We start from the raw sequence: 25301 nt of genomic DNA on the forward strand, positions 1-25301 counted from the left end.
CGGCGGAGTGGGTGTGTAAATACCGGCGGGCCGGATTGAGGACCCTGGGGGGGGCGTGTCCAGCCCCCGGGCCGTGGTTTGAGGACCCTCGACATAGTACGCACGGGCTTTTAGCGACGAGGGAGCAGCCCCGGCCGGGAGGCATGCGCCGTTGCACAATTGCAGTAACGACATTTTAACACCGCGTGGCAGCACTGAGCACTCACCGGGAGACACACGCCGAGGCAGAATTGCAGTGTCGACAATTCACCACCCGGTGGCAACACTGAGCATTGCCGGCGCGGCACGCTCCGCTGCAGCACTGCAGCGCCAACAATTCACCACGCGGTGGCAGCACTGAGCACGGCCGGGGCAGCAGACCCCCTACAGTCATAGACTGCCCACGCAGGAGGGGATCGCTCACTGCTGCCACGGGTGGTTAACTGTCGGAGGGTGGGAGGGGGTCTCTTCTCTCAGGCAACCAGCCACAGAACAAGGGGACAGAGTCTCCAGTTGTGCCAGGGCAGGTCTAGGCTGGATGTTGTTAGGAAGTTGTTGTCAGAGAGAGTGATTGGCATTGGAATGGGCTGCCCAGGGAGGTGGTGGAGTCTGTGTGGCTGGAGGTGTTGCAGCCAAGGCTGGCTGGGGCACTGAGTGCCATGGTCTGGTTGGTTGGGCAGGGCTGGGTGCTAGGCTGGGCTGGCTGAGCTTGGAGCTCTCTGCCAACCTGCTCGATTCCGTGGTTCTGTGTTCTGTTAAGCAGCAATCATCAGCGGCTCCACTGCAGCGCGGCTCAGGGGAACCTCGGTACCAAACGCCGCCGCCGCTGCGCTTCCCCTTCCTCTACGTCATCTGCACGCGCCGCGCCCCGCCGCGCCGGGGGCTCCGCCGCCGTCATGGTGCAGCTCGGTAAGGGCGCAGCTCCGTAAGGGTGCTTGGGCGCAGCTCGGTAAGGGTGCTTGGGCGCAGCTCGGTAAGGGCGCTTGGGCGCAGCTCGGTAAGGGTGCAGCTCGGTAAGGGTGCTTGGGTGCAGCTCAGTAAGGGCGCAGCTCGGTAAGGGTGCTTGGGCGCAGCTCGGTAAGGGCGCAGCTCGGTAAGGGTGCAGCTCGGTAAGGGTGCTTGGGCGCAGCTCGGTAAGGGCGCAGCTCGGTAAGGGCGCTTGGGCGCAGCTCGGTAAGGGTGCAGCTCGGTAAGGGTGCTTGGGTGCAGCTCAGTAAGGGCGCAGCTCGGTAAGGGTGCTTGGGCGCAGCTCGGTAAGGGCGCAGCTCGGTAAGGATGCAGCTCGATAAGGGCGCAGGCCGGTAAGTGCGCGTGGGCGCAGCCCGCCGGACTGGACTTGGCCCTTAGCCCCCGCTCGCTCTCTCCGCAGGTAGCTGCCTCCTGAAAGGCTACCGCGGCGGGCACGTCGTGATCCGTTTCGCCCTCGGGGGCTGCGCCAACCGGCCCTTCTTTCGAATCGTGGCGGCGCACAGCAGGCGCGCCCGCGACGGGAAGTACCTGGAGCAGCTGGGCTGCCTCGACCCGCTGCCCAACGCCTACGGCGAGAAGGTGGCGGGGCTCAACCTGGAGCGGCTGCGCTACTGGCTGGGCTGCGGCGCGCAGCTCTCTCGGCCCGCAGAGAAGCTTTTGGGTAAGCTCAGGGCGGGCGTCCGAGAGCGGGGGACCGAGGTGGGGATGCGCTACAGCTGGCTCTGTCTCACTGCCTCTCCTTGCAGGTCTTGCGGGGTTCTTGCCGCTGCACCCCATGACAGTGACTGGCGCCGAGAGGCTGCGGCGCCGGCGAGCAGCCTCAGCTGTCAGCTCGCCCGGGCCCGGCGATGCGCCTGAGAAAGGCTCAGACTGAGAGGCTGCCGAGGGGCCCCGGCGGCACCCGCCTGCCTCTCGGCGCTTCTCTCTGCATTAAAAGAACGTTTGCACACCCTACACTGTGCATGTGCTGCTCTCTTAAGACGCCACTTTGTTGCTGCCAAACTTAGTGCAGCAAACATAGAAGAGGTTTTGCTACTATAATGTAGGCGTGGAACCATTCCATGAGGTGTATACAGCATCTCCTACGGGCTGGTACTGGCTGTACCATACAGCACCCTGCAGCACCTTCCATTTGCCTGATGTGCTCAGGGAGCTGTTTTGGTTCCTGTCAGTGACTCAGGGGAACAGTCCAGTGATCCAGCTGAGACTGACACAGATAGATGCTGCATTTCTGTTTAGTCTCTCCATGCTGGTTCAGAGCCTGTTTGTTTAGTTACCAGCACAAGAGAAAGATTTCAGCCTCATGAACAGAGAGTGGGGGCTGTGTGAAGTGAGATGAGTCTTACTTATCACATAATTGGCCCTATCTTGAGAAGCAAGAAACTCATAGAATCACAGAATCACCCAGGTTGGAAGAGACCTCCAAGCTCAGCCAGCCCAACCTAGCACCCAGCCTTAGCTAATCAACCAGACCATGGCACTAAGTGCCCCAGCCAGGCTTTGTTTGAACACCTCCAGGGACAACGACTCCACTACCTCCCTGGGCAGCCCATTCCAATGCCAGTCACTCTCTCTGACAACAACTTCCTAACAACATCCAGCCTGGACCTCCCCTGGCACAACTTGAGACTGTGTCCCCTTATTCTATTGCAGTAGAAGCCCCAACATTTTTTAGCAGGCTATTTTGAAAGACATAGCAGAGGTCAAATAAATGGCAGACAAACAGTGAAATGGTTACAGCTAACTTAATTACAAACAGTTAGTAGGTGCTTTCTCCACCCCTCTCCCTGCCTCTCCCCTACCTCTGTGCATGTGTTATGAATACATTTATGGACATAGACAACTAATTGCCATCAAGCAACCTTTAATGATAAGAATTTCATCCAAATTAACCTTTAGGCGCCACTGGAAAGATGAAACTACAGTATGACATAAGATCATATTCCTGCATTAAGTCATGCTCCTTACTTCTATAAAAGCAGCTGGAAGATTTAGAGAGTGTTTGAAGTGCAAAAGACAAACATCACTTTGCAGCTCACAGTTCAACAGAGACAACACAGAGTAGTTTCTGTAAAGCACAAAATGTGTGACAAAGGAAGGGAACAAGCAAGCAGGCAATGCCTCTTTTAAGTCATTCCTGTGGACTTGGTATGACTTCCAACTCTGCACCATCACGGGATATTAGAGGTTGGAAAGGACCCAAGGAGATCATCAGGTGTCACAATGATGACAAGCTCAGGGTTTATTCCAGACACCATCAGCATTGCTCAGAAGTCTGAAGTCTTACACGGATGTTAAAAGTGCTGTGTATGTAAAGACTGCACAAACACATAAGCAAAATAAAGTGCATATCCCATAAATCAGAACCAATTAAATACACTGGGCAGTGCATGTGGCATAGCAACAGCTTACAGCTATAGGAACATACTGGATGAGGTATTTAGTGCCATGGTCTAGTTGCCTGGATAGGGCTGGGTGATAGACTGGACTGGATGATCTTACAGGTCTCTTCCAACCTGGTTGATTCTATGATCATACTTTACAGTGCTTATTTGCAGATAGAAGCAAAGGCAAACATTACCATCAAATATACTGTGGCTCCATGAAGATTCTCACTTCCAACAAAATGACCTGCAGTTCCAGCTGCCTAGAACCACAAAATGTTCATGATCCACTGAGAGGATTAATGCTGCCTACAAAGCTTGAGGAGGGAACCCATTTTAAGAACTGGTACTGCTAACAGAACCAAAAACACCAGGATGAAACAAAACCTTGGTGTTTAAATGTGTGGTAAGATATGGAACAGAAATTAAGGCTACACAGCAGAGCAGCCAGAAAAAGCTTGCAAAGTCTTTAGATGAGTCAGACCTCAAAAGCTACAAATGTACAATTTCTCAGGCTAGTTTGTTCTAGCTCCACTGTGAGCATTCTTGGAGACAACCATCCCACAATCACAGATGGTTTTGCAGGTCTGACACTCTGTGAGCCCAAAGGCAGATGAGTAGCCTCATCCATCTGACAGCCTTTTAGCTCTGAGTGCTTGACTTCAGTGGTGTTCATCAGAATCACAGAGCTGCAGAGGTTGGAAGGGACCTCCAGAGATCATCGAGTCCAACCTCCCTGCCGAGGCAGGAGTCAGTTTATCGCTTGCCCTCGAGGGGGACTCGAACAGCTCCTTTCTGCTGAAGCAGAAGGCACAATACAGAGCAAACAGTAAACAGAAGCTGAGCAAAGAGCTTTCATTACAAAGAGGCTTTTTAGAATATTTACTCACAATCTGGTACCTTTGTGTTCCCAGGGCTGCATTTCAGTTCCACACAGCACCCACAGCACTTGGAGGGAGCTGTCAGTGGTATAACACATTGGAAGCTTTTGGAGTCAATCCTGAGCAGTATGAAATTAGCTTCTCAAATGAAAAAGGCAATACTCAGGGGCAGATGATAAAGCCAAGAAGTTCTTAAACGTTTTGCATTATGCTTCAGCACTATGGTAAGCCACAACAGCCAAAGAGTACACAAGTTTTCACCACCAAGCATCAGAATAAACCTAGTCAACAGGCAGCTAAAACTCATTCCTAACAGGAATGACCCTCCAGAGAAAATCCTTCTTCTGGACCTAAAGCCCAGGTGAGCAAAAAATAACCTCCACAGAGCTGTCATGCACAGCACAAGTGAACATTCAAAGTCTCACTGGCCTTGGTAAACCTTGTCTGCCTACCCATGGAGAGAAGCTGACAAAGATCCTAGCAAGAAGTTTGGGTTTTATCTTTGCTCTCAACCCTCCTGTGCTTAACCAAAAGTCGTAGGAGAACTCACACATTCACCACGTTCCAAAATCAGATGAAGAACTCTCAGAGACAATGAAACCCAAAGCCCTTTCACTCCTTACAATGAGAGACCTGACCACTGGTGTCCATGCAGGTTTTGAACTGTCACAAGGTACAACCTGACAAACAAGGGTGGGGAGGCTCTGAGCTTTCAGGGAAATTCATTTTGCTTCAATTCTTTGCTTTGGGAGTAAGCTTCCACCCAAAGGAAGCTGGTGCAAAAAGAACCTTCTCTTCAAAACCAGGTTATGGATAGCTGCTCATCCTCCCACTAAGTGGTGGCAAGCCCCTGCAGAACAAGTGCAAAGTCTCTTTGGGCAGGAGATAGGAACATATTGGCAACCAGCACCACGGACCATAGGCAGAACCTCCGGAGCAGGGTCTGGGAGCCAGGCCGCTGTGGTTCCACTCCGCAGCAGCTTCTTGGCGCAGCTCTGCTGGTGGGAGCCCTGCACACCCAGGAGCCTGGCTGTGGCACCTGGCAAGAGGTTTTATGCCACCTGAGCAGTCGCTCTCAACCTTTCCAAAGTTTTTTAAAGCACCCTCCAGAACCAGGCTTACCATGGGCACAGGCCAGGATTTGCAGGTTGGCCCTGCTGCTGCCCAGGGCTTCACAAGAGTCACTTTGCACCCAAGTGACCGAGGACAGGGCTGCTCTGCCTGGCTGCAAGATGATGCCTTCTGTCCACCAAGCCGCTGGAGCGCCACGGTCCCAGCACTCCCACGCTGGCAGTGCCCACAGTGGCAAGTGCAGCCCTGCAGTTTGCTGCCAACGGAGGGATCGAGATCACCCTGCCCAGGCAGCAGGCTTCTGGGTCCCCTGCCTCAAGTCAAACACCACCACTCATCCCCCTAGAAGTGACGGCACCGAGGGGCAGCTGGAGGGAATGGCCCCATGCTGACACCAACCACTCCCTGGTGCTGCGGCCCCAGGGGCACAGATGGGCCTTTGCCACCTTAAGGGAAGGGCGAGCAGTGCCAGGCACTGCCGACCAGCCCCTCACCCTCCCGCAGGCAGGGTAAAGCTCAGCGAAGCCAGCGCAGACCTTCTTGCCATTTCCTGTGCTCACTTGTGCCATCCCAAGGGCGCATGAGCCCACCATGCCCCCACGGGGAGGCCGAGGGCAACACAATGATGCAGCAGAGGCTGTAGCAGCTTTCCCTCTTTATTCGTTCTGTGCGCGGGGCAGGAGTGGGCGCTGCTCCTCCGTGGGTGGCATCTCCTCAGCGGGTGGTGACTCATAGGTGACGCACAGGGAGGAGAAGAGACAGCCCAGGAAGGACACCAGGCTGGCGAAGTACATGGCGCCGCTGGCACTGCCCACGGCCGCGGTCAGAGGGCCCATGGCCAGGGCCACGAGGATCTGTGCCAGGAAGTATTGGCAGCTCAGAAGGGAGATGTCAACGCCCATCCCGCGCCGTGTGCCCTCCGCCTGCGAGCCTACAAACTGCAGGGAACAGAAGGGCCCCCCAGTTTAGGAGGGACATTGAGATGCTTGAGCGTGTCCAGAGAAGGGCAACGAGGCTGGGGAGAGGCCTTGAGCACAGCCCTACGAGGAGAGGCTGAGGGAGCTGGGATTGGTTAGCCTGGAGAAGAGGAGGCTCAGGGCAGACCTTATTGCTGTCTACAACTACCTGAGGGGAGGTTGTGGCCAGGAGGAGGTTGCTCTCTTCTCTCAGGTGGCCAGCACCAGAACAAGAGGACACAGCCTCAAGATACTCCAGGGGAAATTTAGACTTGAGGTGAGGAGAAAGTTCTTCCCTGAGAGAGTCATTGGACACTGGAATGGGCTGCCCGGGGAGGTGGTGGAGTCGCCGTCCCTGGGGCTGTTCAAGGCAGGACTGGACGTGGCACTTGGTGCCATGGTCTGGCCTTGAGCTCTGTGCTAAAGGGTTGGACTTGATGATCTGTGAGGTCTCTTCCAACCCTGATGATACTGTGATACTGTAATAAGGGGGCACTGCAGGAGCCCCTCTCCCCTCCCTGTCCCGGGGCTCACCTCGTGGCTCTGGTAGTAGTCACAGAGCAGGGAGTAGGGCAGGGTGCAGAGCGTGGCAAAGAGGATGCCGTAGGTAGCACAGAGCGACAGCACTACGTAGATGTTTCTGGAGAGCGTGGCCAGCCCCGTGCCCAGCCCGAAGGCCAAATACGCCACGAAGTACAGCGTCCGAGTGCTGAACCTCTCCTCCAGCTTCTCCAGCGCAGCTGCAAGACAAAGGCATGGCATTCAAGGTGAACTGTGGCCCTCCCTGCCACTAGCTGCTCGTGGACCCAAGATGTTAGGCAGCCACATCCTGGCAGTAGCCACTACGCCTTTGTGTAACTGGTGTCTTGCATGTAGGCACCAAGGGATCCCTTCCAAATCCCACTGCCACAATGCAGCCTTGCTGCCCCACCTGCATGGAGGCAATGGCAGAGCTGAAGCCTAGCAGTGCTCCTGGCCTGAAAAGGTAAATGGGAGTCGTTGAGGGCCGGGGTGGAGGTGCACGTGGCACATGCACAACACACAGGACAAGGTGCTTGGGTCGTGTGTGACACTGGGATGGTCCACACAGGGCACATGGCTACTGACTGCTAACGTGACAGACCTGTGCCTATGGTGGCTGCATGTCTTTCTGGATTCAATATACATTAAAAATGCTACTTGTGAAAAGAACTGTAGACTAACAGAGATGTGCTTCCATTGGACTGCAGACCTCATCTGCTGTCAGTGCAGGCCAGGATAACCAGGAGAGATAATACAGCATGACCAGCAGGTCGAGGAAGGTGATTTGCCCCCTCTACTCTGCTCTGCTGAGACCCCACCTGGAGTACTGCATCCAGTTCTGGAGCTTCTATTACAAGAGGGATGTGGAGATGCTGGAGTGTGTCCAGAGAAGGGCCATGAGGATGCTCAGAGGGCTGCAGCAGCTCTGCTGTGAGCACAGACTGAAAAAGTTGGGGCTGTGCAGTCTGGAGCAGAGGAGGCTCCCAGGGGACCTTCTTGTGGCCTGCCAGGATCTGAAGGGAGCCTACAAAAAAGCTGGGGAGGGACTTTTCAGGATATCAGGCAGTGACAGGAGTGGGGGGAATGGAGCAAAGCTGGAGGTGGGGAGAGTGAGGCTGGAGGTGAGGAGGAAGTTGTTGAGCAGGAGAGTGGTGAGAGGCTGGAATGGGTTGCTCAGGGAGGTGGTTGAGGCCTCATGGCTGGAAGTGTTTAAGGCCAGGCTGGCTGAGGCTGTGTGCAGCCTGCTCTAGGGTAGGGTGTCCCTGGGCATGGCAGGGGGGTTTGGAACTGGCTGATCCTCGTGGTCCATTCCAACTCTGACTGATTCTATGAAAAAAGCATCCCCTGCTTTGTACCAGCACTTGTACCACATGGCAGGCTCTGTTCAACACAGATCCCAAACTACTTGTTGCAGAAACATTGCTTAAGGAGTGAATGCATCTTCTCCCAGCAGCAACTAGGGTGGCTATGCTAAGTACCTGAATAGAAAGCAGCACTGAACGCATAGATGCACATTCCCCAGCAGCCCATGGTCACCCCAGCGTTGTACTTCTGATACTCATCTGAGTTGTGAGGTGCTTTAGCATTCCCTTCAAACACTACTTCTCCCATGAAGTCGGTATAGAAGAGTAGCATCCCCTCAAAGGAAAGCCATCCTGGAAGAAGACAGAAGGAACATATTAGGATTGCAGAATACAGCTCCCTCTGTAAGCTTACAAGGATGCTACCAGCTATATTTCAAATCCCAACTGTGACACTGTGCTGAGCACTGTGTAACATTCAGTCACATGTATTTGAGGCTGGTGTCCCTGTGCACTACACTACAACGCTTGCCAAACACATTTGAGATGTCAAAGACCATGATTTTTATCCTTTCAGTTCCTAAGAGGACTCCTAAAGGCTGACTGCAGGCCACAGACTAGTGGTGTAGCAAGATGCTACAGCAGTCTGAGCTACCTTCAGAGTGGCTCATCACCTTGTCTTTTCAGGTTGCTGTTTTCCTCCCACACAGAACTGGAAAGAGTGCTACTTCTGTTATGGCTGCAGACTCCAGAGAGCTTCTGACCCAGGTCAAAACTCCTACTCACAAACTGGCATTAGGGTCACTGATGCAGACAAACCATACTCATTTCTTTCCCAGCCAATGAGTATTAACTGCTTGCAACCTTCTGTCCCCTTTTGTGAACACTGGATTGCTTTGCAAGGCCTTCCTAGCCCTCAGCCACACACTGCTAAGAGTAATGGTGTGCTGGTGAAAAGGGTTAACCCCTCCTAGGGGTCATCTGAATCTGACCCCAGGTGCTCCTGACTCCTCTGGGGGGGTGGTCTGAACCTGACCCCAGGTGCAGTGGGTAGCCCACTCCCACTTCTGTCCTGACCCCCTATAAAAACAAAGGAACTCCCTGTTTTTCGTCCTCTCTTCCCTGCCTGTTTGATAGCATCACCCTTGTTCCTGCTGCTCCTTACTTTGCCACGTGGCCATGTGGTGGCACAACCACCTCCTGAATCTCCCTCCACCCACTGTCTGACTCTCCCTCCACCCACTGCCATCAATCTGGTTGTATATATATTTTGTATCTTGTTTCCCTCCCCCACACCTTTTTGTAACTCCCCTTACTTAAATACCTTTCATTTATTGGTAAAGTGATTCTTTTAACTTCCAAATGGAAGCAAGATTTTGGGTGTGTTATACTTTTCACTCTCTACATCTAATTCCTTTCTTTACAAAAGGGGGAAAGCATCCTATGATTGCATTGTTCTGTTAGGATTTGGGCTCTGCAAAGCTTAAACTAGAACCAGGCACAGAATAGAATCACAGAATCAACTGGGTTGGAAGAGAGCTCCAAGCTCATTCAGCCCAACCTAGCACCCAGCCCTGGCCAGTCAACCAGACCATGGCACTAAGTGCCCCAGCCAGGCTTTGTTTCAACACCTCGAGGGATGGTGACTCTACCACCTCCCTGGGCAGCCCATTCCAATGCCAATCACTCTCTCTGACAACAACTTCCTAACAACATCCAGCCTAGACCTCCCCTGCCACAACTTGAGACTGTGTCCCCTTGTTCTGGTGCTGCTTGCCTGGCAGAAGAGCCCAACCCCACCTGGCTACAACCTCCCTTCAGGTAGTTGTAGACAGCAATGAGGTCACCCCTGAGTCTCCTCTTTTCCAGGCTAAACACCCCCAGCTCCCTCAGCCTCTCCTCATAGGGCAGCTGATTACAGGCACTCTCACAGTGTTGTCTTCCATGTCACTCCATGGCCTGTTCCATGACCCCATACACTTTCTGAATACCTAGGAAGTGGTTGATGCAGAGGTTACGAAGAGCCTTGGGCATCTGGCAGATGGTGGAACAAAGAAGTTTCACAGAGAGTGGCTGCTCAGAGGTCTCAGCTGATCCATTCAGCTCGCTCTCATACTTAACACCATTCAGCAGGATGTTAGCAACCTGTGAAGACAACAACTACCATGTCAACAAACACAGCAAGTGAAAAACCCTTTGAGCAAACCTGTGTAACATTACACACCTCATCTGATGATCTGAAAGTTAAAACTCTGCTGCTGCTGCTGCAGGATGTTGACTTAGAGATGAAAAAGGGAGTTTAGCTAAGCCAGCAGCTCAGGCTTGGAGCGAGTGTTAAATGACAGCACTGAGAGACAGCTTTCAGTACACCTCAAACACTACCTTTCACTTCTCTAGGATGTTTGCAACCACAGCCAGATGCTAGTGTAGAAGACATTAATTCCACTGCATTGAACAGGAGCTGCACCCACATTCAGGTGAATTTGGTTCCTGAAGTTTAATAGACATGAGGAAGAAGGAGCCACTTTTAATTGGAACACATTCCCACTGCTTGCTAACCTTGATGCTCAATCTCTACTCACACAGTACGTAAAACCCTGGCCCCAGCAAAGTCTGCTCTCATAAAGTGCATCCAAGTACAGCAACAAACAGATGAATCAAAACAACCCCCCCCCCCCCCCCCACACCACCTCCCCTTAACAAAACAAGCAAACCAAAAACAGTTTACCTCATCCTGGATCAATAAAAAAAGGGCCAGCATAGAGAGTTCTCAGACATTCCAAGTTATCATCAACAGTGGGAGGTGAGGTCAGAGTCTTATCCCCAGGTAAGGGAAACCTCAACACCCTGATGGAACCAGATGTAATGACTGCCATAAGGAGAAGCTCATGGGAGAATCCTATCCCTGGCCCTATATTGCAGGTATTTCTGTGGAAAGGGAAGATATAGGCTCAATAAAAATGTGTCTTTTTTTGCTCGTGTGGTAGCTCCTTGGGTGGCAAAGCAGGACTAAAATAACCAAACTAACTTCCTCACGTGGCCCAATGAGTGCAGGATGCTCCCACTCCTGCCATCTTCACAAAGGCAGCTGACAGACTGCCAGCTGTAATTCACATCCTACCCACTGTCATAGCAGGTATGCTGTTCTCAGTATGACTTTTATGAGCTAATTGTGACAATCAGCCTTTGAGGGTGAATCTGTGCAGCACACATCTGAAAACACATGAAGAGATGAAACGAATGCTCAGGTTTACAGGCTCATGGCACCGAGTTCCTGCCCTTACCTGCTGGCTGAAGGTTACGTTTCTTCTTCTGCTATTTTCTGGACAGTGTCCCGTTAGAGTATCTGGAATGGCCAAGGTTTGAGGTCTTTTCAGGATCCCTGATGACCGTGGCTTTATGGCATCCAGTGAGCCCACCCTTAGTGCCTCACCATCAGGCCTCGGCATTACACTGCTCTCCCCTTGCTCCAGAACTCCGTTTTCTCCTTGGTAACAGCCATCGAGCGCTCGAGGAAAGCTAACACTGACAGGCTGCCTGGGCAAGCTAGCTGGAAGTGACAGGTAACTACTGTGCCCGCCTGTAAAGCAGTCTATAAGCACACCATCGATATTTGAAATCCCAAAGGACGATGCAAACTCATTAATTCCTGTCAAGGAATTGTCTCTGCTGACAAAGCTGCCATACTTGGGTGTTAGTGGACTCATGGGGGAAACAGGAGCTGTAAAACTTGCATATAAGTGAGCTGAGTTATGAGAAGCAAAGTTTTCATTTACCCCTTCCTCAAAGAAGAAAGGTGGAGAAGGAGGGAGAGGAAGACTTGGACTCTTCATCACCTTTTTCTTCCTGCTAAAGAACCTTAAGGGTCTTTCTGGAATGCTAATGAGAGTCAGCACAGTAGTGATAGACAGCGTAACTGAGGTGAAGACATAGATGACACGAAGTTGCCCTCCCACAGCTTTTCCAAAGCTGGTTTTATCCCAGTGTATTCCTCCAACAACATAACCAAAGCCACCTCCAAGACCTGGTGGAAGAAACAAAGCCAAGATTATCTTCCCTAACCAACCCTGGAAGTCAGTAGCAGAAGAGTGTCATTTATCTAAGAGCAGAATTCAACTAGTGACTTCTGGTTTACTACTGAACCCTGTTTCAATTCAAATGCAGTAACAAACACAACTATCCACGCTCCAAGAGTAGTCTGCATGTACAAACACAGTACAGAAAGAGGGAGAAGTGATGATACAAATACTCAACAATCATATTTCTTTCTTTGCCAAGAACAAACCACTTTACCTTCAGCTATTTTAGTCTGTAAAACAGAAGTGTCCACCAGCCTCGTGTCAAGGCTCTGCAATCAGTCAGCTACGACTGTTCTCCTGAAAGTAAGTGAAAATCCATTTTCCTCACTCAGTTAGAGGAACACAGATCTAGCTGCCTCCAAGACAGACCAAATGGCTTCAGGAGCACAGCAAGCTCATTACTCAGCAGTGTGCTGGCAGCATACAGAGCTGCCACTGCGCTGCTCCCAGTGAACATGGAAATTCCGAGGGCACTGGACACCTCTCTCACTCTCATTTCTTTTCTTCCTTACAAACACATTCAGGAGCATGAAACATTCCCCTCAGAGAGAAAAGCTAGGCTAGGACAGCACAGCAATTGAAGGTGATAGCAAAGAGGGATTACAAGGCCCAACAGGCACTTTTCCCTCCAATAGAGCAACTGAAAAAGGCATTTCCACACCTGCAAAAAGCCAAACCTCCTCCCTCACAGCTTGATTTTGTTGTTTCTATATGTGTTACATATGATGCAAGGGACAGTCCAATGAACAACCCAAGGGCTGCATCTTGCCTGCTGTTACAAAAGCCTTCTGCAGCAAGCAGGTATCCAGTTATACAAAGAAGACCCAAGATTCACACTCTGCTTTCCTGCAGCAGGGCTTGTTTACTTAGGACTCCCACCACCTAGGGAGCACCAAGAAAACTTACCTGCTAACAAAGCATGGATGTTGAGGCCCCTGTCCTGATCCGCTGGACTGCATACATCCATCATGTAGGCATGACTGGGATTGTCTGCTGAATCTGCACTGAAGTCCATGAGGACAACACCACAGACTGTAAGGATGATTCCCCATTTATGGTTATTGGTGGTGTCAAACAAGGCACTCCCTATGTCTTTGCCATTCAGCATAAGCGAGAGCCCAAGCAACGCTCCTGGGAAGAAAAGCAAATCCAAATCAAGCAATGGACTATTTCTAAGCAAAAAAAAAACCAAACCTCTGCATCACCTCATACTCTAGAAGCACTACATGAGCTGCACAGGCCTGTGGCAAGCACAGATGTGACTGAGTTGGAAGGCAGAAGGGCTCTGCAGCGGGACCTTGACCGCCTGGACAGATGGGCAGAGGCCAATGGGATGGGGTTCAATAGCTCCAAGTGCAGGGTGCTGCACTTTGGCCACAACAACCCCATGCAGAGATACAGGCTGGGGTCGGAGTGGCTGAGAGCAGCCAGACAGAGAGGGATCTGGGGGTGCTGATTGATACCTGCCTGAACATGAGCCAGCAGTGTGCCCAGGTGGCCAAGAGAGCCAGTGGCATCCTGGCCTGCATCAGGAATGGTGTGGCCAGCAGGAGCAGGGAGGTCATTCTGCCCCTGTACTCTGCACTGGTCAGACCACACCTTGAGTACTGCGTTCAGTTCTGGGCCCCCCAGTTTAGGAGGGACATTGAGATGCTTGAGCGTGTCCAGAGAAGGGCAACGAGGCTGGGGAGAGGCCTTGAGCACAGCCCTACGAGGAGAGGCTGAGGGAGCTGGGATTGGTTAGCCTGGAGAAGAGGAGGCTCAGGGGTGACCTTATTACTGTCTACAACTACCTGAGGGGTGGTTGTGGCCAGGAGGAGGTTGCTCTCTTCTCTCAGGTGGCCAGCACCAGAACAAGAGGACACAGCCTCAGGCTGCACCAGGGGAAATTTCGGCTCGAGGTGAGGAGAAAGTTCTTCCCTGAGAGAGTCATTGGGCACTGGAATGGGCTGCCTGGGGAGGTGGTGGAGTCGCCGTCCCTGGGGCAGTTCAAGGCAAGGTTGGATGTGGTACTTGGTGCCATGGTCTAGCCTTGGGCACTGTGCTAAAGGGTTGGACTTGATGATCTGTGAGGTCTCTTCCAACCTTGGTGATACTGTGAGACTGTGATACTGTTGCTCCTGTTCAGATCCCCACAGTCTAGAGAATGAGCGTGGCTCACAGGGTGTGCGTAATGCTTTGCACTGTTCAAGCCTACAGGTGTCTGGAGTTGGCTTTTGCCAAAGGAAAACACTCTTGACCCTCAAAACACCATCCTTTCAGCCTCTGACAAGAGAAGCTTTTATGGATGGATCTCTGGCTGCCAAAGCATCACCCCAGCACTGCTCACCACCTTCTTCAGACCCCACAATACCCAACACTTCAGAGGCATTTTGTTCAGCCAGGTGCCAGCGTAGCCAGCAGGGCAAGGGAGGGGATTCTGCCCCTTTACTATGCTCTTCTCAGACCCCACCTGGAGTCCTATGTGCAGTTCTGGAGCCCCCAACACAAGAAGGACATGGAACTGTTAGAGTGAGTCCAGGGGAGGGCCACAAAGATGCTCAGAGGGCTGCAGCAGCTCTGCTATGAAGACATACTACAAGAGTTGGGGCTCTTCAGCCTGGAGAAGAGAAGGCTTTGAGAAAACCTTATAGCAGCCTTCTAGTAACTGAAGGGGGCTACAGGAAGGCTGAGGAAGGCACAGATGAGACACCACAGGTTCTGTCTTGACTGCCCAAGCATTGCCTAACATCAGCAGGGATTTACACAGAATTCTTGGTTTTTTAACTACCACTCACACTGCCCAGGAGCTCCAACAGAACAGCAATAGGTTCACATTGACAAGGTCTTGTAATGACAGGATGAGGGGTAATGGGTTTAAACTGGCAGATTCAAAGTGGAGATTCAAACTAGATGTTAGGAAAGGATTCTTTCCAGTGAGGGTGGAGAGACACTGGCACAGGTTGCTCAGGGAGGTTGTGGATGCTCCCTCCCTGGAAGTGTTCAAGGCCAGGTTGGATGAGGCCTTGAGCAACTTGATCTAGTGGGAGATGTCCCTGCCTGTGGCAGGGGGTTGGAACTGGATGATCCTTGAGGTCCCTTCCAACCTAAACCACTCTGTGAGTCTATGTCACAGAAGACAGACATGCAGCATTTCTACTTTACAAGTGCTACACCCAACATTTCTAACAGACTCACCTATTGCTAAGACCAGAATGAAAGGTCTTCTCCTCCCAAATCTTGATGTGCATCTGTCACTCCAGGCCCCCAGCAAAGGCTGTAGCAAGAACCCTAGGAAAAAAGGAATCACCAAGTAGTACTTTTCTGCAAGCCTGTTTCAAAGGACATTTATAGTAGGTAGCACACAGCCATTGCCCCAGCTGGTACTAGCTGCCCAGGTGCACATACACTGTACCAGTGCTACCAAATGTCACATGCCACTGCTCATGGTCATGGCTGTTCATTCTATATCATTAGTACAGCTAAGTCTGACATCAGATGAGGAGTAAGAGGATATCTATATCATTAATACAGCTAAGTCTGACATCAGATGAGGAGTAAGAGGATAACAGTTACACATTCTAAAGGATTACTCCTTAGAAGCTGTTTAATTTGTCCTACCTTAGATAGGGGATCCCCTACACAATTGGCTTGGAAGGCAGCAGGAAGCAGACATGAGGACTGGCAAGCTGCCTGTGTTACTCTGGGCCAGCCTGTGAGTAGGGCTCTATCCTCACATCTTGCAAGAACAGAGAGAACAAATTTCCAAGTGGTAACAGCTCATCCTACAGTTCTTTCCATAGCAAAGGATATGCTCCCAGCCCTGCCTCCATAACTAAGACAAGGAATTCAATGCTTGTAAGATTAGCAGCCAATGGTCTTTCTTCACTAGGACACATTGGCTTCAGAGAGCTAAAGAGAAGGAAGTCTCACTGACTCTCTTTGGCTAGCTTAAATACAGGAACAGAGTAATAAAGCTGACCCTTGCTAAAGACCTAAAAGGTTGAGAAGTCATTAAAAGGCTTTTTAATGTTGAAAGTCAATAAAGGCTGTGTTTTGAGCACACTCAGCTCGTTTCAAGCAAGACACAGCAAGAATTAGTCTCCAATTGGTTGTCTAAAATTACAGGTAGTGGTTCTTAACCCAAAGAGCACATGGAGTATACTTGTGAGCAGCTGAGGCAGAGAAAACAAACCCATTTAACCCCATGTAGTGGAAAAAACAAAAGGGAAGAAACAGTGCAAAGAAAAGCTACCTAATATAGGGCTGATGAACCACACCATTCCATACAGCTGGTCTGGAAGCCCCATCTGAAGCAGCACAGGGGTAACATAAGCTGTTTCCATAGCATAGCTGAACTCAAGCCCAAAGAGAATGCACCCATTAAAGAGGAGTTCTAGGAAAGATCTTTGAGGCTGGAGATCCCCAAAGTCAATCAAATCAACAGGACACGGAGTATTTGGTGGTGGTGGTGGTGAAGGGTGGATGTGTTTTCTCCTTTTGGGATGTCTCTTGAAGTTGTTGGCTCGATGGCTTATGTGCTGTGTGATTGATCCAGAGTAGCCTGGAACTTGTGACCTCCAGATTTCCTGAGATGCTGCACTTGGCAAAAGCACAGCATCACTGACAGGCGTTGCTGCAGATGGTGGTATCATCGCAGGTAGGTGTCTGGAAGGAAAACACCTCAGGATAAAGTGCTTGAGTATGAAAAAGTTTGCTTAATTTAATTTAGTTTACCCAAGTTCAAGCCATTTCTCAACACTTCACAGAGTGAGTGCAGCCTTCATGTTTTATTTACCATATTGCTTCTCCACCTGCTCACATGAGGCACCTACACCTTAGAAACATAACTCCTCCATTTCACACAGATGAGACACCACAGGTCCTGTCTTGACTGCCCAAGCATTGCCTAACATCAGCAGGGATTTACACAGAATTCTTAGTTTTTTAACTACCACTCACACTGCCCAAGAGCTCCAACAGAACAGCAATAGGTTCACATCTACCTACAGTTCGTTTGAGCTAAAGTAAGATGAATCACAACCTCTGTCTAAGTTTACAACAATGCAAAGCTGTGGCTTGGCTGCAGATCCAGACTCCTGCTGCAATGTAAAATCACCTTCTGGTACTGATCCTGTCAGAGGGCAATGGGATGAGACTGAACAAGGCCAAGTGCAGGGTTCTGCACTTTGGCCACAACAACCCCAAGCAGCACTATAGGCTGGGGACAGAGTGGCTGGAAAGTAGCCAGCAGGAAAGGGACCTGGGGGTGCTGATAGAGAGTAGGCTGAAGATGAGGCAGCAGTGTGCCCAGGTGGGCAGCAGAGCCAATGGCATCCTGGGCTGGCTCAGGAGCAGTGTGGGCAGCAGGACAAGGGAGCTTCTTCTGCCCCTTTGCTCAGCACTGCTCAGGTCACACCTGGAGTGCTGTGTCCAGTTCTGGGCTCCTCAATTCAAGAGAGATGTTGAGGTGCTGGAAGGTGTTGAGAGAAGGGAGCAAGGCTGGGGAGGGGCCTGGAGCACAGCCCTGTGAGGAGAGGCTGAGAGAGCTGTGGGTGTGCAGCCTGCAGCAGAGGAGGCTCAGGGCAGAGCTCATTGCTGTCTGCACCTCCCTGAAGGGAGGCTGTAGCCAGGTGGGGTTGGGCTCTGCTGCCAGGCAGCCAGCAACAGAACAAGGGGACACAGCCTCAAGTTGTGCCAGGGCAGGTCTAGGCTGGGTGCTTTTGAAGGAAAGAGTGATTGGCACTGGAATGGGCTGCCCAGGGAGGTGGTGGAGTCTGTGTGGCTGGAGGTGTTGCAGCCAAGGCTGGCTGGGGCACTTAGTGCCATGGCCTGGTTGGTTGGCCAGGGCTGGGTGCTAGCTTGGGCTGGATGACCCTGAAGGTCTCTGATTCTATGGTTGATTCTGTAATTCCTGCTGCATGCACTGAGGCCAAGGCTTAATTAAAAACTTCTTTGCACATAGATTCAATTTGGGTTTCATCCTGTTTACATTCCTGAATTCAGCAAGCACAGGATCTTATTCTCTGCTTCTTTCTGGTTCTACCTCCATGAGACTTTACCATAGTGCTGAAAGAATGTTTTTGAAGTTCAGACTACACAACTTAACACTCAGACGAGGTCAAGAGAAAACAAATCTGCTTGAGACCAGTGTAGGAACTGAAGTTTCAAACTAATTCCTGAGTAGATACATATGCCACAAGCCAGCCTCAGCACAGTTCCTCTCTTAAAGATTAATGACACACAAGTGCTGAGCAGTTTCCTCAGGTCTCATTCCAATCAATGACTCCTGCAGCCAACGCATGTGCACTGTGGTAGGTAAAACAGCCAAAGAGGTTCCAAAACAGCATCTCAAGGTAGATCATAGAATCAACCAGGTTGGGAGAGACCTCCAAGATCATCCAGTCCAACCTAGTGCCCAGCCCTATCCAGTCAACCAGACCATGGCACTAAGTGCCCCAGCCAGTCTTCTCTTGAAGACCTCCAGGCACACAGACTCCACCACCTCCCTGGGCAGCCCATTCCAATGCCAATCACTCTCTCTTTATCAAGAACTTCCTCCTCACATCCAGCCTAGACCTGCCCTGGCACAACTTGAGACTGTGTCCCCTTGATCTGTTGCTGGTTGCCTGGCTGAAGAGGCCACCCCTCACCTGGCTACAGCCTCCCTTCAGCTAGTTGTAGACAGCAATGAGGTCACCCCAGCTCCCTCAGCCTCTCCTCATAGGGTTTGTGTTCCAGGCCCCTCACCAGCTTTGTTGCCCTTCTCTGGACACCTTCCAGCACCTCAACATCTCTCCTGAATTGAGGTGCCCAGAACTGGACACAGTACTCAAGGTGTGGCCTGAGCAGTGCTGAGTACAGGGGAAGAATAACCTCCCTTGTCCTGCTGGCCACACTGCTCCTGATGCAGGCCAGGATGCCATTGGCTCTGCTGCCCACCTGGGCACTGCTGCCTCATCTTCAGTTACCATCTACCAGTACCCCCAGGTCCCTCTCTGCCTGGCTGCTCTCAGCCACTCAGTCCCCAGCCTGTAGTGCTGCTTGGGGTTGTTGTGGCCAAAGTGCAGAACCCTGCAATTGGCCTCGTTAAATGTCATCCCCTTGGCCTCTGCCCACCCATCCAGCCTGGCCAGGTCCCTCTGCAGGGCTCTCCTACCTTCCAACAGATCAACAGCTGCTCCCAGCTTGGTGTCATCTGCAAACTTACTGATGCTGGACTCAATCCCCTCGTCCAGACCATCAATAAAGACACAGAATGATGATCATGCATTTGCTGCATTAATGAACCACACATGATTTCTTGCCTCTTGCTGTCAGAAATGGAAACAGCTCATAGGTGAAGTCTGAACTTTTCTTCATTGTTTCTTGCCTAAGCACCGAGCTGCTGCTGCCCAAGAACAGTCCAGCACCACTCTCCACACCACCCCACACCTCTGCAGCAAAGAGCTGGCAGATGCACAGCAGCTAGAACAGAACAAACCTACTACTGGTGTTCTTTTGTGGTTTACAGCCTCAAAAATACACACAGTGGTCTGCAATGCCTGGGAATGAAAAGGTGTTAGCCATAGTGTGTCAGCAGTCCATCATGAACCCAGCATAAACCTGTGCTCTGAGCCTGTGATGCTCATTGGCCATTCCCAACTGACACATCGCTCACCAGAGGCCATCTCTAAGGGACTTAGGTCCGTCCAGCCGGTGACCACAACGGCTTCACAGCAGGAAACCTCTCCTTCAGCACGGCAAACAATCACCCGGCCGTCAGCCTTCACCGGCAGGACCTCGTTTTTCCTTCTGGTGCCCAAGGGTTGCTGCGCCCATAGCTACACATCCCTATCTGCGGGGCCTGCGCGACGCCCGCCACCTGCGCAGCCCAACGTGTGCGGCGGCAGGCGGGGCCCGACCAGCGCCCTTCTGCCAGGGCATCTCTACGCCCACAGAGGAGTTTTGCCTTCCTCGCCACAATCCGGCCTCGGCTTTTCCGTGGCCGCTCCCGAGGGTTCCATCCTCACTGCAGACCCCTGTGCCGCGGGCAAAGCCTGAATCTGGCCCGGTGCGGGTGACGCCGCCGCCGCCGCCTCCGTGCCAGCCGACAGCGTGACTGCCGCGGAGCCGCCGCCCGCCCGGGGCCACCAACGCGCAGCGACCCCCGCACCCCCAGCATCCTTCCCCGCCGCCCGCCCGGGGCCGCCAACGCGCAGCGACCCCCGCACCCCCAGCATCCTTCCCCGCCGCCCGCCCGGGGCCACCAACGCGCAGCGACCCCCGCACCCCCAGCATCCTTCCCCGCCGCCCGCCCGGGGCCACCAACGCGCAGCGACCCCCGCACCCCCCAGCATCCGTCCCCGCCGCCCGCCCGGGGCCGCCAACGCGCAGCGACCCCCGCACCCCCAGCATCCGTCCCCGCCGCCCGCCCGAGGCTGCCAACGCGCAGCGACCCCCGCACCCCCAGCATCCTTCCCCGCCGCCCGCCCGAGGCTGCCAACGCGCAGCGACCCCCGCACCCCCCGCATCCTTCCCCGCCGCCCGCCCGGGGCCGCCAACGCGCAGCGACCCCCGCACCCCCAGCATCCTTCCCCGCCGCCCGCCCGGGGCCACCAACGCGCAGCGACCCCCGCACCCCCAGCATCCTTCCCCGCCGCCCGCCCGGGGCCGCCAACGCGCAGCGACCCCCGCACCCCCAGCATCCTTCCCCGCCGCCCGCCCGAGGCTGCCAACGCGCAGCGACCCCCGCACCCCCAGCATCCTTCCCCGCCGCCCGCCCGAGGCTGCCAACGCGCAGCGACCCCCGCACCCCCAGCATCCTTCCCCGCCGCCCGCCCGGGGCCGCCAACGCGCAGCGACCCCCGCACCCCCCAGCATCCTTCCCCGCCGCGCCTTTACCTCCAGAGACGCCCGGCCTGACCCGGCGCTGCACTGCGCCGCCCGCTGACGTTGTCCCGCGCAGCGCAGCCACCAGCCAGCCGCCCGCCCCGGAGCCGCCGCCGGCACCGACCCCCTGCGATTCGCCGGCGGAAGCCGCCGCCCCTCGCACCGCCCTTCCCCGCACCGCGCTCCGCCGCCTCTGCAGAGCTCCGCTAGCGGCTGCTGCGCAGGTGGCAGGTGTGCTGCGCAGCCACGGGGCCGGTAGGGCTGTCGGGAAGCGCCCTCGAGGCTGCAGCAGAGGCCGGTAAGGGACCGGCCAAGAGGCAAGTCAAGCACTCGCACTTCAGGCTGCCTACCGCAGGTCCGCTGCGTCGTTGCAAGAAGATGCTCGCCCCAGGCAGGTGCGAGCCGTCAATGGCACATCTTGATCCGGTCCTGGCCCTGGAACGGCAGCGCTACGCGCATCGTGAGAGAGAGCTTTGTAGCCAGAGCAGGGATGGTTTTGGATAGGCCCATAGGCATCCTGGGCTGGCTCAGGAGCAGTGTGGGCAGCAGGACAAGGGAGCTGCTTCTGCCCCTCTGCTCAGCACTGCTCAGGCCACACCTGGAGTGCTGTGTCCAGTTCTGGGCTCCTCCATTCAAAAGAGATGTTGAGGTGCTGGAAGGTGTTGAGAGAAGGGCAGCAAGGCTGGGGAGGGGCCTGGAGCACAGCCCTGTGAGGAGAGGAGGCTCAGGGCAGAGCTGATTGCTGCCTGCAGCTGCCTGCAGGGAGGCTGTAGCCAGGTGGGGTTGGGCTCGGCTGCCAGGCAAGCAGCAACAGAACAAGGGGACACAGCCTCAAGCTGTGGCAGGGCAGGTTGAGGATGGATGTTGTTAGGAAGTTGTTGTCAGAGAGAGTGATTGGCATTGGAATGGGCTGCCCAGGGAGGTGGTGGAGTCTGTGTGCCTGGAGGTGTTGAAGCCAAGCCTGGCTGGGGCACTGAGTGCCATGGTCTGGTTGATTGGCCAGGGCTGGGTGCTAGGTCAGGCTGGATGAGCTTGGAGCTCTCTCCCTGCCTGGATGATTCTATGATTCTCTGGTTCTACAGTAGCTGCTGTAGATGACACCACTTTTCTTAACAATGGTACTCCATCTTCCCCTTCCTTGGGTAAGGCAGTTTGGCAGTTTTGGTTTATAGTGCCATATTTTGTGCTTCTCTTCCAGATTTCCTCGTGGTTTGCAAACACACCATTCTATAATGCAGTCTGCTCTGTGTATTTCAAAGCTTTAGACAGAATTCAGCATCCTTATTACTGCCCTGTCTCCAGTGGTTACCATAACTCTGCATGAATCCATAGTGTGTGTTGGTATTTAGCTCTTGTAGCATTTATGGTAGCAGTGCAGTGGCTGCCCTGCGCAGAAATCTTTAGTCATGGCAAGAGTAAAAGCTGCTGCAGCGTTTGTAGGCTAGCTCTCCTTTATCTGAAGATGTCAGAGCACTATTTAAGGCAGGTAGGATTCAGACAGTGCAAGAATAGCTGTAAAGTGCACCAAGAAATGGTGAGAAATCAGGGTAATCTTGTAGAACACATGGCACAAGAGGTGACTGAATGTTATCGCCACACATTCTATGTCACTTGTTCTCTGTTCAATGTTTTTATGTCAGTTTGGCTATTCTATTGCTCAAGTATCATTCATGAGTGATTATGTAACCCACAGCAGTGTAAAGGATCTATTTACGCCAGAATCACAGAATTAACCAGGTTAGAAGAGACCTCTAGGATCATTGAGTCCAGCCTATCACCTAACCCTTCTAATTAACTAAACCATGGCACTGACTCATCCAGCCTCATTCTAAACAGCTCCAGGGATGATGACTCCACCATCTCCCCAGGCAGCCCATTCCAGTGAGCAATCACTCTTTCCATGAGGACTTTCTTCCTAATGTCCAGCCTAAACCTGCCCTGGCACAGTTTGAGACTGTGTCCTCTTGTTCTTTCACTGGGTGCCTGGGAGAAGAGACCAACCCCTGCCTGGCTGCAGCCTGCTCTCAGGCAGTTGAACACTACAGGTTATTATCTCTCAGCACAATGACATTCATGTGGCATAAGGGGATTGTACTGGTCTGAATGAAAAATGAGACTGGGTTTGTCCTCACCTGCCCTCACAAATGTTCTTCCTCAAAACTGCACCGTAAGCAGGATGCCAGCAGTGACTGCAAACCTTTCTCCTCTCTTCTGCTTTTAAGACAGGGTCCTGTGTAAGCTTCTTGTTTCCAAAGGCACCCTAAGATACACATCTAATTTTGCTAGATTAGGTTAAAAAAAAAAAGGTGAGTAAGAAACATGTCAAGCACTGACACTGTTGCTCTCAGCTGTTTGATACAGTTCATCTCTTCTTCACCCACGTCAAACTGTTCATGCAAAGCATAAGCCCTTCAGAAGGGCTGTCTACAACTACCTGAAAGGAGGCTGTAGCCAGGTGGGGGTTGGTCTCTTTTCCCAGGCAACCAGCAACAGAACAAGGGGACACTGTTCTGGTCACCTCAATTCAAGAGAGATGTTAAGATACTGGAACGTGTCCAGAGAAGGGTGACAAAGATGGTGAGAGGCCTGGAACACAAACCCCATGAGGAGAGGCTGAAGGAGCTGGGGTTGTTTAGTCTGGGGAAATGGAGGCTCAAGGCAGAGCTCATTGCTGTCTACAACTACCTGAAGGGAAGTTGTAGCCAGGTGGGTTTGGGCTATTCCCCAGCACCCAGCAACAGAACAAGGGGACACAGTCTCAAGTTGTGCCGGGGGAGGTCTAGGCTGGATGTTAGGAGGAAGTTGTTGTCAGAGAGAGTGATTGGCATTGGAATGGGCTGCCCAGGGAGGTGGTGGAGTCTGTGTGCCTGGAGGTGTTCAAGACAAGACTGGCTGAGGCACTTAGTGCCATGGTCTGGTTGACTGGATAGGGCAGGGTGCTAGGTTGGGCTGGCTGAGCTTGGAGCTCTCTCCCAACCTGGTTGGTTCTATTCTAATTCTAGCTTAATCTGACATTTTTGACCACCCCAACCTGACAATTATACAGAGAGAATTAAGTATCCTTCTTTTCCTACTCCACATTGAAGTGCCAAGTTAATGATTGTCCATGTGTTAAAGTTTTTCATAAGGAAAACCAAAAAGCTCTCTTGTTTGGAAGAATGAGATTCAAGGTTGCAGGGGTGGTGGCAGGATTCCAGTGCTACTCATGAGTTAATTATTTATCAGAAAGGTTAGATTAAGGAAAGCACTCAAAAACTATTAGCCAAAACTGGGATTTCTTACCTATTTGGTGCCAGTTTTCACTGCAAGAGTATTTGGCTGAGTCAGCTCTGCTGTGCTAGGCCTTAGTCCCTGAGCTGATTTGGCAAACTCATTGCAGTGATATTACACAGCACATCTGCTTTTCAGCATGTGGTGCTTTGATAGTTTCTGGAGAGATAGATGTGATGCAGTGACCTTCAGTCAGTTTGGATAGATACAGATGCAGTGACCTTCTAAGGTTCCTTCAAGCTGCACAGGGCTTAGTGCCATAGATTCAAAACATTTGTCTTAAGAGGAAGAGAGAGAGGAAGAGAGAAGAGGAGGCTCAGGGGTGACCTTATTGCTATCTACAACTACCTGAGGGGAAGTTGTGGCCAGAAGGAGGTTACTCTCTTCTCTCAGGTGGCCAACACCAGAACAAGAGGACACAGCCTCAGGCTGCACCAGGGGAGATTTAGGCTGGAGGTGAGGAGAAAGTTCTTCCCTGAGAGAGTCATTGGACACTGGAATGGGCTGCCCGGGGAGGTGGTGGAGTCGCCGTCCCTGGAGCTGTTCAAGGCAGGACTGGACGTGGCACTTGGTGCCATGGTCTGGCCTTGAGCTCTGTGGTAAAGGGTTGGACTTGATGATCTGTGAGGTCTCTTCCAACCTTGGTGATACTGTGATATAAATTAAATTGTCCAAGAAATGTTGGGTGAGATTTCAGAAGGGATTAGGGGAGAAACAACCACTCATGTGGCTTTGCATGACACCTTCGTTTACTACTGCCTGTGAAACACATGCCCCAGTCTGTTGCATCTTCCTAATGACACACTTGAGTGAAACTGTTCCAGCACTGTGCAGCTGTGATGTATGGAGATTTGGCTTTTGCACAATAAGATGTTCATAAGACTTTAATCAGTAAAACAACAAGGTAGCTGGTGGAGTTAGCAGTTACCAGGGGGTCCAGGACCAAAGATAACAGTGCTGCAGTGAGCGCTGGGAGGATCCAGGAGGCCACTCTGATTGATGTGCAGAGAAGAGAAAAGAGGGCAAGGTCACCTTGCAA

General features: G+C 52.5%; 2 protein-coding genes across 3 annotated transcripts in view; one reads left to right on the forward strand and one right to left on the reverse strand.

Moving 5' to 3' along the window:
• Positions 1–773: 773 nt before the first annotated feature.
• Positions 774–1902, forward strand: MRPS16 (mitochondrial ribosomal protein S16). The gene is made up of 3 exons (XM_064171786.1): positions 774–888; positions 1349–1609; positions 1695–1902. Exons 1-3 carry the CDS (start codon positions 876–878, stop codon positions 1820–1822), a joined length of 402 nt encoding a protein of 133 aa, XP_064027856.1. The 5' UTR covers positions 774–875; the 3' UTR covers positions 1823–1902.
• Positions 1903–5922: 4020 nt separating this feature from the next.
• The window catches only part of SLC45A1 (solute carrier family 45 member 1), an 84220-nt gene continuing 64841 nt past the window's right edge, over positions 5923–25301 (reverse strand). Inside the window, exons 1-9 of one of the 2 annotated variants that reach the window (XM_064171778.1) lie at positions 21005–21126; positions 16377–16789; positions 15320–15412; positions 13049–13273; positions 11348–12087; positions 10055–10208; positions 8241–8417; positions 6775–6980; positions 5923–6222 (exon numbers count right to left, since the gene is read on the reverse strand). In XM_064171778.1, coding sequence (XP_064027848.1) covers positions 5941–6222; positions 6775–6980; positions 8241–8417; positions 10055–10208; positions 11348–12087; positions 13049–13273; positions 15320–15412; positions 16377–16776 — 2277 coding nt within the window. In that variant the 5' untranslated portion in view covers positions 16777–16789; positions 21005–21126 and the 3' untranslated portion in view covers positions 5923–5940. Of the gene's footprint in view, positions 6223–6774; positions 6981–8240; positions 8418–10054; positions 10209–11347; positions 12088–13048; positions 13274–15319; positions 15413–16376; positions 16790–21004; positions 21127–25301 lie in introns of those variants that run through there. The other variant, XM_064171777.1, reaches the window with a different exon arrangement.

Source organism: Pogoniulus pusillus, chromosome 36 (genome assembly GCF_015220805.1).
Source record: "Pogoniulus pusillus isolate bPogPus1 chromosome 36, bPogPus1.pri, whole genome shotgun sequence".
NCBI lineage: Eukaryota > Metazoa > Chordata > Aves > Piciformes > Lybiidae > Pogoniulus > Pogoniulus pusillus.

Coding starts and splice junctions, on each gene's coding strand:
- MRPS16 (XM_064171786.1), top strand. Junction 1,610..1,694: donor GCCCGCAGAGAAGCTTTTGG/GTAAGCTCAGGG, acceptor CTCTCCTTGCAG/GTCTTGCGGGGTTCTTGCCG.